The sequence below is a fragment of the Mesoplodon mirus genome (genome assembly GCF_964341445.2).
Source record: "Mesoplodon mirus genome assembly, chromosome: 17".
Taxonomy (NCBI): Eukaryota; Metazoa; Chordata; class Mammalia; order Artiodactyla; family Ziphiidae; genus Mesoplodon; species Mesoplodon mirus.
In genome coordinates, this window is record NC_138993.1 from 5,053,031 (window position 1) to 5,068,959 (window position 15,929).

The following is a 15,929-nucleotide window of genomic DNA, read 5'->3' on the forward strand; positions in this document are numbered from 1 at the left end:
GTGCCCTCCGCGGTGGAGATGCTGGCCCCAGGTACACACCAGACTGCTTTGTTTGAAGGACTGCAGACCAGTTAGCTCAGTTACTTTCTCTCAGAAGCACATTTTTATTAAAATCACTGGTGCAGAGCATTGGATGCTCCGTCGTTTCCATTTCCTCTGTTCAGAGCGTCTCCTCTCTGGGTCCCCAGAGCTGATCTGCACTCATTCTCTTCCTTTTGGCTCAAGGGACGAAGCACACACATCACAGCCTTTCCCCCTCTGATGAGCTGTGGCCTGGATGAGAAGGTAGCTATTCCAGGCATAGTCTGGAGTATTTGATTACATATCTCCTCCTAGAAAAGGAAAACAGCCAAAGACTAATTTAACACCAACATCTTTGATTCTTCCCTGTGTCAATGCTCTAATACACATAAAACCCAGCATGCTTGAATTGCTGCTGTTTAAGGGATTTGCTGAATCGAATCATACATACCTGGGTTAAGTTGACTGAAACCTGTACAATAAGCAGGCAGTTACACAAACTCCATGTAACTAGGCTAATGCACTAAAGGCTTGATAGTTTTAAATCCCGTCATGGCACTGAGGGGCTATGTTTGGCCCAGACCACCCTCTCGAAGAAAGTGCAAAGCAGTGGGTTTGGGCCCTGGCAGAACCCCTCCTCTCCCCCCAGGTGGTCAGCCCAGTACCGTTCCCGGCACTCATTCACAGAGTCATTGGGGTGGTTAGAAAAATACAGCTCAGTCCTAGAGATTCTGGATCGGCTGGGCTGGGCTGGGCCGGGCCGGGCCCTAGGCCTGAGTCATTCTCACGTGGAACTAGGGTTGAAAACTGCTGGAATAAAGGCTGCCTTTTAGATGCTGCAAGTTGTCTAACTCCAAAAGCAAAGTAGATACTCCACAGACTTATCCTGGGACTGTGAACTGATAGACACTTTCTAGAAGACAATTTGACTTTATATGGAGTGTTGCTTATAGGCCTTTATAGAGAGGAAACAGACTTTAAAAGATGAACCCATAAAGTTTCTAACTTTTCCTATTTAAGTGTTGGATACTCTACAATTTGCAAAATAGAATAGCATATAGCCTGTAAGTTATAAAAGAGGGTTTTTTTTAATATAAATTTATTTTTATTTATTTTTGCATTGGGTCTTTGCTGCTGCATGTGGGCTTTCTCTAGTTGCGGTGAGCGGGGGCTACTCTTCGTTGCGGTGCGCGGGCTTCTTTCTCATTGCGGTGGCTTCTCTTGTTGCAGAGCAGGGACTCTAGGTGCGTGGGCTTCAGTAGTTGTGGCTCGAAGGCTCTAGAGCACAGGGCTCAGTAGTTGTGGCTTGGGGGCTCTAGACCGCAGGCTTAGCTGCTCCGCGGCACGTGGGATCTTCCTGGACCAGGGCTCAAACCTGTGTCCCCTGCATTGGCAGGCGGATTCTTAACCACTGCGCCACCAGTGAAGCCCTGTGAACTAGAGTGGTTTCACGTGGCGAAGTATTTATGCTACAATGGAAAAAGTAACGTGTAAATTTTGCATTTTGAAAAACAAATTGGAAAGCTACTACCGTCACTGGGTAGGATTAGTAGTTACTTTTCTTTGCCTTTACATTTCCCAGATTTTCTACAGTTGAATTTTTTTTTTTTTTTTTTTTTTTTTTTGCAGTATGCGGGCCTCTCACTGTTGTGGCCTCTCCCGTTGCGGAGCACAGGCTCCGGACGCGCAGGCTCAGCGGCCATGGCTCACGGGCCCAGCCGCTCTATGGCATGTGGGATCCTCCCAGACCGGGGCACGAACTCGCATCTCCTGCATCGGCAGGCGGACTCTCAACCACTGCGCCACCAGGGAAGCCCTACAGTTGTATTTTTTTTTTTTTTTTTCCGTACGCGGGCCTCTCACTGTTGCGGCCTCTCCCGTTGCGGAGCACAGGCTCCGGACGCGCAGGCCCAGCGGCCATGGCTCACGGGCCCAGCCGCTCCGCGGCACATGGGATCCTCCCAGACCGGGGCACGAACCCGTATCCCCTGCATCGGCAGGCGGACTCTCAACCACTGCGCCACCAGGGAGGCCCTACAGTTGTATTTTTAAGATCAGAAAGAAAACAAAAGCACACAAGCAGTCAGTCACACCTGCGTTTACTTACCATTTTGTTTTCTGGCTCTTCTGTATTCTTCCCTTTCTTTATTGTAATTTGAACTTTATACTTCTTCTCGATCCAGTGCTGAATCTGTTTACTCTTTGTGTCCAAATCATGTTGTCCAATATTTGAAGAAAAAGTCAGTTCCTTTGTCAGGGTGGGTCCTGGTTTGAAAGAGTGAGACTTGGTGCTAGTCTGTGTGAGGCCTGTGCTTCATCACATGCTCGTCCTAAGTCTACATTGCTACGGGGGCCCTAAAAGTCCTCCTGTCCGGTAGTTTCACATGCCAGTAAACATTTAAACACAGGAGACAGACACAGGTAAAATACCAATTTTTTACCTGCCAAGTAAGAGTATTTCAATATGGAATGCTTCTGTTTATCGTTACCATTGTCTGATGAAAGAACAAAGAAATGGTCCTTTAAAAGGAACCAGTTAATCCTTATTCTTCTTATTTTGGATGGTGGGTAACAGGTGTTTATTATATTTTTTCTTTAGGCTTTCTTTTCTTCTTATATTTTTTCTTTAAATAAAAGTAATTTTTCTAAAAAGGAATTCTTTTATTAACACCTTTTTGCTTCCTTACAGCTCCTACCAGCTGGTCTGAGTTCTCTTGTCAGCCCTTCAGCCCTCTGAACCAAGCTTCTCAGGCTGTTCACCTTTTTATTTTAAATGTGACATAGTTTGATGTCCTTATCACCCTAGCTGGCCTCTTGTGGATAGTTTTTTGTTTTCCAGTCAACATCCCTGTTGTTAAATGTGGTGTCAGGAAATTGACACGTGGCCTTACTGTGCAGCTCTGGAGCCAGCCTTCTGACCTCTGTCCCAGTGTGTTTTCCATAATGATCAGCACTTACTAGGAATCATGAAAAGCAAACCTCTTCGCTTAATATCCGACTCACGGCTTCTGTATGGTTTAAATGACAAGTGAGCTGGCACATCACATGAGCGTTCCTACCCTTACTGTAATGAAACGGGCGTGGGGCACGCTCCAGGAATCACTTCAGAGTTAGGGAGCGCTTCCGTTTGAGTAACTGCACACCTCCCCCCCAACCTTAGAGATGATGGGAGCAGGGGAGGAGGGCGCCCCGACAGGTGAGCGGCCCAGGACAGGACCAGGAGCCCGCCCCACCTGTCCGCGTCGTCACGCCCATGCGCCACTGTGCCGGGCCGGGCACTGGGAGGCCAGGCAGCCGTCGGGGGTTTAAGGGTTCCCATTATTTTGGTGGTGGTCACCTTGTTTTCCCCTCATTTTACACAGGTGTAGAGGAAGACATGACGGACACAAGAGTAGAAAGGAAAATAGAAAAAAAGGGATAGAAATAAGTGGACGAAAAAGACACTGGAAATGGTGGTGAAAGGACGTCTCAGTTTCTCACTGGCCTGTTGTCACAGGGGCCCTGGCAAATGCCAGACCTCAGCTGCGGATCTGCAGTCCTGAGGACCTTGGGGGCAGACAGCAAGGTACCTACCAGGCTTGGGCTCGGCCCTCTCCATCCCTCTGAGGCGGAGCCGCTCCTGGTAGATCTGCGTGCCCGTCATGAGCTGGTACCGCGGGGGCTGGGCGCCGGGGTCCCTCGGCACCAGCCGCAGGTCCTGCTCGGCCATGAGCCTGATGACGTTCGCTCGGTGCATGGGGCCCAGGTCGTTGCCCTTCTCATCCAGCACCTGAATGATGCGCTCGTTAATTTTTCTTCCAACGTTACGAAAAGCTGTTTCCTGCTTTGTTTTCTTTCCTCTCTTGTCCTGGTCGACTTCAGTACTAAAGGCTGCTGGGTGAATGAGGCAGGACGGTCTCGGGGCGGAGGCGGTGTGGGGTGGCTCCGCCAGCGCCGTCTTCCGTACGACGTACGTACCCAAACGTCTTCTAATGCAAGTATTGTCCGTTTTCATAGTTTGTAATGTTAGCCTCTTTAGAAAAAGAGCAGCCATCCTAAAAAGCAGGGAGAAAAGCTCACTGAAGTCTGATCACTCATTCCCATGGGTCGGTGCTGTGGAACATGGAGGGTGTGTGTGAGCCTGTGGGAACCTCACCTGTGAACACTGCAGGTCCATGCGCAGGAAACTTAGAAGTTATCTTAGTTGACTCCGTTCCCCATGGATCTCACAGTGCCAGCTCCAAAAGCAGCTGTCACCCTAAGGCTTTCTTTAGGACGATGCAGAATAGTGAATCCCTGGGGACTCACAAACACCTCTTCATGAACGTAATGAACAACTTATCAGTACATCTGACGGTCTACAAAAGGTAAGAACACGGTTATGGGAAAGGGGACCCTCCAGGAAGACAGCTGACCCCCTGGAAGAAAGAACTGGGACTCTCAGAAAGGAAATGCCCTGACATTGAAGTGGCCTCATAAACTACATCCATCACTCACAAGGCAGGTGCTGCACTGCTGCCAGAGGTGGGCTAAAGCGTCAGGCGCATGTGGTCTGACTTCATGGCTATGAACGCTGCACTCAGAAGGGGCATTTTGATTTTTTAGTTGCTTGTCCACCATAATAAGTGTCCCTCCTACCATCCACTTGACAGGTAGACCTGAGAAGTGTCTGAGGGAGTGATGAGAGGACCCGTTCATCTCATCTAGGGTTTGCTGAGAAGCACAAGAGAATCAAGAACTCGGAGAGGTAGGTGTGTGCGGCTCGTCAATGAGAGAGAAGAGGATGCGGTGCCTTAGACGGTGCTTCTCAGAGAAGGCTCCCTGGGGCACCTGCTCGAGCATCACCTGGGGCGTGTCTTCAGACTGGAAGCTCCCTCTGGTCCAGCTCTGATCCCACTGGGCTGGGTATCCCACTCCTACCCGTCACCACCAACCACACCCATCGTCGGCCAGTGACATGGGTGGGGGGAATGAACAGCAAACTATGGAAAGTGATGGAAGGCGCACGTTCTCACCTCCCTCCCCCGCAGGTCTGTCGCTCTGGCTCCAAACCTGCAGGCCCCCCAAGAACGCCACCCTTGCAGAGTTAACTGCCCACCCAGGCCCTCCACGCAGATACCCAGCGGGCACCCTCAAGTCCGCACGGCCAGAGCTGCATCCCACCTGCCCTGCTCCCCACTGTGTCCTCCCGTGTCCTGTCCTCACATACACCCTCTGACGCTCAGGCCCAGAACAGCTGAGTGATCCTTGACCCTTCTTTTTCAGCAGATCCCATTGTTCGCCCTCTAAAAATCGGCAGGATCCAAGCATTCCTCACCTTTTCCCTTGCTGTCTATTGCCCTGCCCCTGAAACGCCCTCAACTCTCACCTGGATCAGGTCCCAGCCTCCTGACAGTCCTCCCCGCTGCTGCCCCTTAAAACATGGAAGTCAGGCCGCGACGCTCCTCTGCCCACAGCCCTCCGCGGCCCCCACCTCGCTGCAGAGCCCCCGGGACCAGGCCCCCACCCACCCCTGCCCACAGCACCCACCCCGCTTCTTGTGCTCCCTGTCCCAACTGCATGGGCCTCCCTGCCATTCCTGTAAACGCCGGGCGCCCCCAGTCCCTGCCCCAGGTGGGATTCTCTCCCTCAGACGATGCCAGTTCATTTACTTCTCGGCGAGGCCTTCCCTGTCCACTCTGTCAACGGCACATCCCATCCTTTCAAACTCATGACCTTGCCTTTTAAAGAGATTCATTGCCGACATACACTGATCTACACATGAACACTCACAGTCTTTCCTCACTGGAACGTAAGCTTCATGAGACGACGTCACTTGTCTACTTCGTTCACTGCTGTGCTCCCCACACTAGGGCCTACAGCCTGTCTCAGTACGTACAGCCGTCCTCGGTATCCACGTGGGACTGGTTCCAGGACACCTGGCACGGACACCAAACTCCGAGGATGCTCAAGTCCCTTATATAAAAAGCTGGAGTGTTCGCACGTAACCTATGCACATCCTCCTGTACACCTTGAATCATCTCTAGATTACTTATAATACCTAATACGATGGAAATGATATATAAATAGTTGCCTGGCACAGTCGCTTTTTGGAACTTCCTAGCAATTTTTTCTTTTTCAAGTATTTTCAGTCATGGTTGGTTGCAGCCACGGATGTGGAACCTGTGGATACGGAGGGCTGACTGAACGTGCTGAATGACTGCGTGAGCCCAAGGAAACCGCCAGGAGGCAGGCGGTGTTTGGGGGCAAATCTCCAGGTCGTCAGGTGCATCAGCGCCCCCCACCGCAGATGTGCTGTAAGAGCACTCTTTATTCTAGAGATATTGAACTTTCCTCTGTATATTTTCTTCCTTTATGCAAAATCTAGGGCCCTTTTTTCCAGGAGTATTCAATCATACCGCTGTATCAGTTTTCTTCTGGTGCTTTTCTATAGTATCGTGAGAAGATATTGTCAGATTTATGAATAAACCTTGAATAAAATGATCCATGCTTTACAAAAAAAAAAAAAAAAATTCCCAGCTGGCATTTCAAATGTCCACCAACCTCAGTGAGATCTACGGCCAGATGTTTCATCCACAATGAATGGGTTACCTGACGGTCATTAACTGGGGATGCAGATGCTGTAAAGGTTCCACAGTGGGACTGAACTGGGTTTTAAATAGCCGAGATACATACTGTTCAATAACAGACACTCAGATACTTGTTGCCATGTGGTAGAAGCCGGCAAACCAAACAGAAAAGTCTGAAGACACTGGAGAAGACTTTTCCATTTATCCTCAGAAGAAGAGCAGCGGCAGCAAGTCCCAAATTTCACTATGAGTTAGGATGAAACTAGCAGTTACAGACGAAAGCTATAGTGTGCCCTGTGTAATGAATTATCAACACGTTACATAGAAAATACTATTTCAATAGGTAGGATTTTGTAAAACAAGCGAATAAACAAACTAGGCACAGGAGAAAGATGAAAAGAAATTTAAGAAGAACCCTGAGGTTTCCTTAAGGTTGAAGACACAGTAATTTTCTTTCCCCTATTCTTCCTAATTTCCATTATTTCTCTAATTTTTTATAAGGAGGAAGTATTTTTTATACTTTAATAAATTCTATTTGTTTACAAAATAAAAACTATTTCAGAAAGATAATGTAGATTTTTTTAAAGCTTTAAAAACACTTTCCAAGAAGAGGAAAAGGTAAAGAGTAGAAAAATTATAATAACAATAATTGAATATATTAATATATAATTATTATATAATTATATATTATAACTATATATAAATTATACATTATATAATTTATATAAATTATATAAATTATAATTTATATAAATTATAAAAACTATAAATTATAAAATATATAATGCTATATAAGTATATATTATAATTATATAATTATATAATTATTAATGTAATAATTAAAAATGATTATATTTACCTTTACTTTTTTAAAGGTTCTTTGCTATTATTCAAATTTTAAAAGGCTTTAAATTTTCTTGACTTACACAGCAATTATGCTTCAACACTAGCTAAATTTTGGCTTTGGATCAGCAAAGAGGAAGATATACCTGTTTCTTCAAAATAAGCTTTTCATAGATAAAATATAAATAACAGAGGGAAAAACCTGTGATATGAAATTTGAATCGGAAACATCAACATAAATTCAAGTAATTGAGAAACTTATTAGGAAAATTCTCAAGCATGTACAGAAAAAACAGCAAAATAAAGGCCTAAGCACCCATCACTTAGCTCCTTGATTCGCAGCATGTGGTCCAACAGGCTTTCTCTCCACCAGCAACTACTCCCGGGACCCCAGCATCTGTGAACTACTACTGAGTAAATCCTGTGTCATCAGTAAACACTCCAGTAAGAGCTGAGGACTCTTGTATCTTTTGAATAAACACAGTAACACATCCCAACTGATAATCATTCCTCTATATGTTCAAATATCCAGTCTTCAGGTTTCCCTGATAGTATTACCATTTTGTTTACATTTCATTTACAGTTTGATTGCATGAAGAGACTCCCATGGGCCAAATGCGTGATAATTTAAACATCAGTGACTGAAATTCATTTCCACACACCGAATATGCAAAAATCTATGAAAAAGAAAGATAGTTAGCCACAACTGTATGTGACTGCTACTCTAACTCCTTACTCTGGAAATTGGTCATTGAAAAAGAACTAAGCATTTATCCTACCTTTTTAAGAAGAACTGTAAGCCCCAGTTGATGAAGAAAAGCGTTCTTTAGAGGAGAATGCCAGCTAATACATGGAGAAGAAAAGTAATTTGAAAACCACCATTTTGTCATCTCCAATCAAATCACTGACTCAGGCAAAGATGGATGCAAAAATCATTAGGTAAAAAGCTGATGAGGAAACAAGGTATTCAAGTGGTGCCAAAGGGTGACCCAAAGAATACTTCCAGACTGAAGCGGGAAATGCGCACTCTGGCCGTCACCCCGTAACAGAGGTCAGACTCAGCACCTGACAGTCTAACACTCACCTCTTCATGTGATGGATGGTCCTTCCATGAAGCAGTCCTGCCAAAAAGATTAAACCTGAACTGCGTCAAGCCTCTAGACTTAGCTTCTAGTTTCCAAGGATACAGGGGCCAAACTAGAGAGGAACCAATGAGATGACACTACAAGGAAACAGTCTGACAAGTCCAGACTGGGACAAAACCACTGGCCTCAAGTCTTAAAAAAAGACTTAAAAAAAGAAAAGTCAGTGTGCCTGGGAACTTGAATTAAAAGACTGTGGAGACATATGGGACTTCCCTGGTGGCGCAGTGGTTAAGAATCTGCCTGCCAATGCAGGGGACCCAGGTTCAAGCCCTAGTCCAGGAGGATCCCACGTGCCACGGAGCAACTAAGCCCGTGTGCCACAACTACTGAGCCTGTGCTCTAGAGCCCACAAGCCACAACTACTGAGCCCATATGCCACAACTACTGAGCCCGCAAGCCACAACTACTGGAGCCTGTGCTCTGCAACAAGAGAAGCCACTGCAATGAGAAGCCCACGCACTGCAACAAAGAGCAGCCCCCACTCGCCGCAGCTAGAGAAAGCCCATGCACAGCAATGAAGACCAACAACAGCCCCTAGGAACTCCTTAGGGAGCATGTCATGACATCTGCAGCTTACTTTGAAATGGTTCGGCAGAAAATATAAATGTAATTATGGCAAAATCTGCAGAATCTATGTTATGGTTATATGAGTTTAGTTATTAATCTTTCAACTTTTCTGTATGTTTAAATTTTTTTTCATAATTAAAAAAAATTTTTTTTAAAGAATCAACAACCTACAGGGAGGAAAAAGTTCACTAGTCATGCCAATATGACTATCCCAGTCTGTGTAAGTTGTACACTTACTGTAATTTAATAAACGGGCGCTCTGGCTTTATATATCTTAAAAAAATTCCCTTCATTAGTTGTAAGTCTGTGTCTAAATGGAGCCTATGTGTAAGGAACTTTACAAACTTAATGGCTGATTTTTTTTAATGCAAATTGCCTTTTTTTTCCTCCATCTGGTTTTCATCAAATCAAGACTAAAAGTGTTTTACCATCATAAATGGTGATGGTTTCAGTTTAAGGTACTATGTGAACAATTTGTTGTTAACCAAAACAGCTAAAAGTTAACACAAGTTCTCTATTTTAGAGAAGTGGTTCTCAGAAAATGGGAGCCTACCAGCATCAACTGGGGATGCTTTTTTCAAAATACAAGATGTTTCCTCACCCCACTCCTGTTAACAACCACTGGGTTGGGACCCCCCCCAGAAAAAGATGACGTTAAGAAAATGAGTAATAAAACATTATAACGTAAGTGGGTTCAAGTAATTTAAGCTGGGATGTCTGGGGTTACCCTTAACCTTTCCAGGCTGATACAAAATAGGGAGCCAGTTTCTCTGATGAGATGTCTTTGATACCTCTGTCAAATATATACAGACTGAATGAACCAAATCTAAGTCAAAATAAGCACTTACTAGGAATCATGAAAAGCAAACCTCTTCACTTAATATCCAACTCACAGCTTCTGTACGGTTTAAATGACAAGTGAGCTGACAAAATACGTGAGTGTTCCTACCCTTACCTCCACAACTGGCATTTCTGAGACATCCAAAAATATTTTAAAAGCCAGTTATCTTAAAGTCAGTTACCTAAAATGCGCAATTTAATAATATGAGATATCCATTTCCGATTCCATGATTACTCAGACCTTATTGAAATCACTCTGTGCTGTATGAGCTGCATCTATTGGTAGTTTTAGTTCAGGAGCTAACTCCATATTCTAGAAAGAAACACAGGATTTCTTTTTCTTCGTTGTTCTTTACTTACTTGAGATTGGATCATTGAAAAACTCCACATCCTCTAAGCACTGGAGGACAAACTGACAAATGTCCCCAGAGTCCCTCTCTCCTCTGGGCTGTGGTTCCTCTCCTGCAACTCCTGCTACTTTGCATCCTCACTCCTCTTCTTGGACCTCTTCAGCATCATCCCTAGCTGTCCCAGGATGATGTAAGAAAAAAATGTCAATTACATTATTCCAGATGTACACAACGGAGTAATTTTAGTGTTTGACCCACATATTACAATAAGAACTGGAAATAATTTAAACATTAAGTCATAAAGTGGGCAATTCTGAAATAAATATGTGGTACTTCCATATGCTGTGGTTCTCAGGTGAGCTTAGGGCTGCATCCTTTATATTTTCACATTAGTCTTCAGTTGTCTGAAAGGAACCACGTTCTTTGAGGACTGTTACCAAGTCCAGCTCGTGCTGCTCGCCACATGACAGGCCAATAAATCGAGAGACGAGTTGCTGGGACAAGGAACAGTGACTTTATTTGGAAAGCAGCAGACCGAAAAGATGGTGGACTCATGTCCCAAAGAACCACCTTCCCCGAGTTAGAATTCAGGCTTCTTTTATACTAAAAGGGGAGGGAGTAAAGTCCTGGTTCCGGCCAGACTCTGGAGGGGATGTGTTATTTCTTCCTCCCTGCAGCCATTCACAGGTGGGCCTGGTCTGGATATTTTCTGTGATCTGAACAAAGGTATTTTAGCTTCCAGGCCTTTATTTTGCCTTGGAGGCAGGGTTCCCAGAGATGGGACATTATGTATAGTTTAAGCTTATAGGCAACATCCCTTTAGTGATTAACTAGAATACAAAGGTTCTTCCCTATTATAGGACTACTTTCCCCAACTTTTATTACGAAAATGTTTAACGTTCAGAAAAGTTGAAAGATTGTATAGTCAACACCCCAATACTCATTCACCCAGATTCTACTGTTGCTCTCCTTGGTTTATCTATCCATCTATTTTTTCCTCTTTCCATCCATTTTATTTATGGTTTGATACATTTCAAAGTAAGCTGCAGACACTCATACACTTCATCCTCAAACACCTCAGCATGCATATCATTAACTAGAGTTCAATATTCATTTACAATTCTTCTCATTTTGAGGCAACATTTACATACAATGAAATGTACAAATCTTAGCACATAATTTGACAACACCTTTGTTACCAAACTCCTGTCAACTGAAGAGATGAAAATAACTTCTATTATTTGTTCACTCCCTGCTTTTCTTTCCTACATAGCTGACACTGTATATTGCTACCTATTCTTTCCAGGGAGGTTGAATCAAAAGGTACACGGATTCTAGTGGACTAAGTATTTGTGAAATGAATTTTGCCAGTTCTGATGACTTTAAGAATCGTCTCTCTCACCTTCCAGAGGAGTTTCACTAAGTCCTCCTGCCTGCTGCCCTGCCCACTGCCCCACCCGCCCCACTCCAGCCCGGGGTGAGCACTGCCGTCACCAAGCCTTCGGGTTGCTGTTGGCTGGCCCTGGTTTTGTACAAAGTACTCTCCACACTGACGAGCTGCTGACGAGCTAGAACACTGATTAAAACACTGGAAAAAGCTAACATATATCTTGGCCGATTACTTAACCACATTTCTTTAGCCATAAAATTTTAAATTTATTTTTTGGTTATTTTACTGAAATAAGTTAACCATCCACAAAACATTTTTTGAAAAGCTCTTAAATCCTGAGCTCAAGACTCAATATTAAAAGTTGTACTTATTCCTGTATATTAATTTTCTAAACGGTCATCTCACCTTCCAGAACTCCCTATCTCAGTGACCAGCATCTCAGTCCGTCCAGAGCCACGTCGTCTTGTCCACTTCTGCTCTCCCGCACTCTCACAGCTAATCCAACACCAAGCCGCCTCAGTCTTACTTCCGAACACCATAAATCCACCTACTTCTCTCCATATCCACTGCCACCACCCTAGTTTAAGACATCTTCCATCTCTCCTTTGGATTCCCATCAGTCTCCTAACTAAGCTGTTACACCATGAGCTCTGCAATCAGTTCTCCCCTCTGCAACGCTGGTGGTGTCCCCGCACCCAGCGCTCGCCCACCTTAAACCTGCCTGAAGATTAAAGGCCAAGAGCTTTCAGGAGGCCAGAAGGTCCTTCGCACCCTCCTGGCCTCACTCCATTCCAGACTCCCATTATGCCTGAACCACCCTGGCCTTTCCGGTCTCGAAGTGCTCTTCCCCTTGGTTTAGGAAACTCCATTCCTGCCTAGCGGGGTCTTAGGGCGTTCTTCTGATACCTCCCAGACTAGGCCAGCTCTCCCCTGGTCAACCCCCCCTCTCCCCGTCCCCCGCTATCTGCTTGTTGAGCTCAGCGTTAAGTGCGTCCACAGAACAGCTCATCTTTCCACGATTATAATTTTGTGATTATCTTATTACTGTTTCTCTCAGAGGGTAAGTTCTGTGAAGCAGGGAACGCATCCGGTTTACCCTTCCCTGCATCGCGCTGGGCACGGTCAACAGTGGCTGATTTTCCAGAGCCCTCCACTCTGCACTTCCTTACACTGAAGCCTCTCATAACCTGTACTTGGAACAGCGGCTCTTCAGTAAGAAAATGTATTTACTTCTTTCAGGAGTCTTATGCCGTGGGGCCTAGTAAATGGTAAATGGGAAAACAAGAAATCCCAAATCACTCAGCGACCTTCCCCACTACGCCACCTTCTCTGGCCGCAGAGTGCAAAGAGCCTGCACGCCCTCCCCTGCTCCGCGCTGAGCCAGGGAGTGGAGAGTGGGGGGGGAGCCCCGCCCGCCAAACACACCGGTCACGTGCACCTGCGGTGGCCACGCCCATCCGAGCCCCGCCCCGCGGCGCGCCTGGGCCGGAGCCGGCCGTAGCGACGTACGGCCTGCGTGCGTGCCCGTATGTGCACAGGGATAACTGGGCGGGAGGTCCAGGGGCCTGAAGGACCGTGGACGGCGGGTCTAGGTGCTGCGGCTCCGGGGTGCGCGGACAGCACCTTCGGCTCGAAGACGGCTTTACAGCCCGGCCGAATCCCCGAACCCGCGGCACGGTCTGCAGGGCCTCTCCGCTGGCGGGTGGGCGGCACTGAGCTTCCAGGGACTAGGACACGGCCGAGCGCAATGCCGCGTCCTCCGCAGGCACGTCCCTACGACCCCGTCCTCCCGCCGCAGGTCCCCTCACCCGCGCAGCGCCCCTTGCCTTTAGCTTTACCTGTTCCGGGCCGCCGACTGGTAAGGTTTGGCAGAAAGAGCCCGCAAATGGGCTCCGCCGTGAGACCCTTTCACCTTCCGTAGTGGGCGGGGCTTCGGCCTGCGTCTTTAAAGGAAAGGTGACGTGAGGAGGAGCGCTTTTCCGGCCGGCGGCCTAAAGTCCTCCGACAGAAAATGCCGAGGGCGACGGGAGGTGCGTGCGGGCAGTTGCTGTTCACCTGGCTCCTGCCGCCGCAGGTGGTGCGGCGATCGGAGCTTCCCATCCCCTCGGTCCATTACGTTGGCGCCGACCACGGTGTGGCTGTATTCCCACTAGGCTTACAGCTTTCATACACGTCTTTTTTATTTAATAAAATACTATTTTGATAGAATGCTTAATAAACGATTTCATAAACATCTTTATAATTATTGTGAGTTCGGGAGCACTGCTCACCTGCATTTGTAGGTGAGCAGGCAGACTCGGGAAGCAGAGGCTCCCGTCGGTTCCCAGGTAAGCGGCACTGGCGGCCTGCGAGCGCCGCGCCGGGCGCGGAAGGCCCCCGTGGCGCCGTAACCCGGAGAGCTCGGAGCCGTCAGCGTTTGGCCGAGGACCACACGGGCGTGGGGCGTGCGTGCAGTGTCCAGGCTCTGGAATAGTTATAACCTTGGGAGCGGACCGTGCACCCGGTCTCTTGCCTGCCTGCTTTGGGGTCCGCGAGCCTGCAGACCGCCGTGCCAGCCCCTGCCCCCTCGCCTCTTCTCCAGTAGGCAATTCCTCAGTGGCAGAGTGGGAATTCCTCAGTGGCCGTGACTCCCTGAAGCCACCTAGTTAGAGGATACTTTGATTTATATGAGAGCACACTGCTTCTATTGGATACTTGTAGTCCAGCAGGACACGTCGCTTTATTCTCTTTAAACAGCTCAAGACTCGCATTACCTCTTTCGTTTCAGATGAGAAAACTAACGCAGCCTTAAATAGTTCCTTGAGAGTAAAGACCAAGTTTCCGTTTCCTCATCAAACTCACGGCGTCGTCGGGCATAGTAGGTACTGAATTTTTGTTGAAAACGGTGAAGTGGTAAACCCAGAAAAACTATGTGTGGCCCAAAGGCCAAGGTTAGTATTTGCATGTTGGTCTTTTCCAAGTTAAACATGAAGAGTTAAAGATTCATTTTATCCTACCAAAAATATTCTTTAATAGCAAGATGTGTTTGTTTAGTGTAAATCTGGGGATGGAGTGACCAGCACAAAACTTGGGAAATGGTAGGTGCTTGTCACCTGTAAATGCCCGCATTTACAGCATTTACCTGTGTGCGTGCCGGGCAGTCTTACACAAGTGCTTGACTTCTCTCAAGTTGTTTAATCCTCCGGAAAATGTAATGACCTCATTTCACAGATGAGGGAACTGAAGCCTGAAGAAAGTTAGTAATCTGCCCAAGGTCACGCAGCTAGTAGCAGATTCAAGAATAAAAAACCCCAGGCAGCCTGGTGCCAGAGTTGGTGTTCTCAATGCTGAATGTCCCTTATGAAATGAGTGTCAATGGAGTTACAAGTTTGGGAAGATACTAAGTGAAGTTGGTTGAAGAGTTTAATACCCAAACTAAGGACTTAAAGTTTGGTGAGATTATGATTCGAATAAATTCACACCAAGTTGTCCTTGGTAACTGGAGCTACCTGTCAGCATCGCTTGTTTTCTTTGCAGCCCCTCTTTGAAGGTATGAGTGGCCAGAATAGATGATTTGGGGAGTTATCTAGACTGCCATTGTGAGATATCTCAACAAGAGAGGGGCTTTGGTGTTCCTGGAAGGAGATGAGCAGGAAAGGGTGGGTGTTACAGACATGCCCTCAGAGAAGCAGGTTCTTTTTAGCTCTTGTTTTGAACTCTGCTCTGACCTCCAGCTGAAATGGGACTGGGCAGCTTCTAAAGAATCGTTGAGAGTCTTGGGCTCTGCTGCAGTGGGGTGACTTGGAAAACCTTCGAACAATGATAGTAAAGCAGGTAACTGGGTCTTTCAGGACCCCTCCCTGTATTTATGGCCTCTGCTTGCTAAGGCACCCTTCTTGGTTTGGGGACGGAATATGACTACACCACAAAGCCCCTGTAAGCTGGCTCATTCAGTATGTGCAGAGGAGAGGACTCTCAGAAGTGTATAGAGCTTTCCAAATTGTTATTGTCTCTACCCGTAATTTACCAAAAAAGCAAAGCCCAGAATGTAGAAGTGTAACTTCATAATATGACTCAAATCCTGGCTATTCTAAAACTTCTACATTTTCCACCACAGGGTAATTTCCATGATACTTTTCCTGGTTGGTCCCTGAGCGACACATTTCCTCACACAAGGCTGGTATTGATGTTTTTGCTCTGACGAAGGATTAAAGGAAATATTCTGTCCCTCTCCTTGCCTGTTAGC

The 15,929-nt window shown here is 46.5% G+C and overlaps 1 protein-coding gene across 3 annotated transcripts; it reads right to left on the reverse strand.

Moving 5' to 3' along the window:
• Nucleotides 1-76: 76 nt before the first annotated feature.
• Nucleotides 77-13,631, reverse strand: MTIF3 (mitochondrial translational initiation factor 3). 3 transcript variants are annotated; one of them, XM_082602616.1, is made up of 5 exons: nt 13,543-13,631; nt 4,157-4,358; nt 3,595-4,055; nt 2,129-2,286; nt 77-332 (listed from the first exon to the last, which is right to left on the reverse strand). In XM_082602616.1, exons 3-5 carry the CDS (start codon nt 4,052-4,054, stop codon nt 114-116), a joined length of 837 nt encoding a protein of 278 aa, XP_082458742.1. In that variant the 5' UTR covers nt 4,055; nt 4,157-4,358; nt 13,543-13,631; the 3' UTR covers nt 77-113. The 3 variants fall into 3 exon arrangements, with proteins under 3 accessions (XP_082458742.1, XP_082458743.1, XP_082458744.1); XM_082602617.1 differs by lacking the exon at nt 13,543-13,631 and adding an exon at nt 6,676-6,889; XM_082602618.1 differs by lacking the exons at nt 4,157-4,358; nt 13,543-13,631 and adding an exon at nt 12,110-12,363.
• Between the last annotated feature and the right edge of the window lie 2,298 nt (nt 13,632-15,929).

Excerpts from the sequence above, each read along its gene's own strand:
- MTIF3 (XM_082602618.1), bottom strand. The coding sequence starts at position 12,321 with ATGGGAATCCAAAGGAGAGATGGAAGATGTCTTAAACTAGGGTGGTGG. Across the intron at positions 4,056-12,109 it reads GAGATAGGGAGTTCTGGAAG|GATGGCTGCTCTTTTTCTAA; the intron begins GTGAGATGACCG and ends CCTGCTTTTTAG. Across the intron at positions 333-2,128 it reads AAGAGCCAGAAAACAAAATG|GAGGAGATATGTAATCAAAT; the intron begins GTAAGTAAACGC and ends TTCCTTTTCTAG.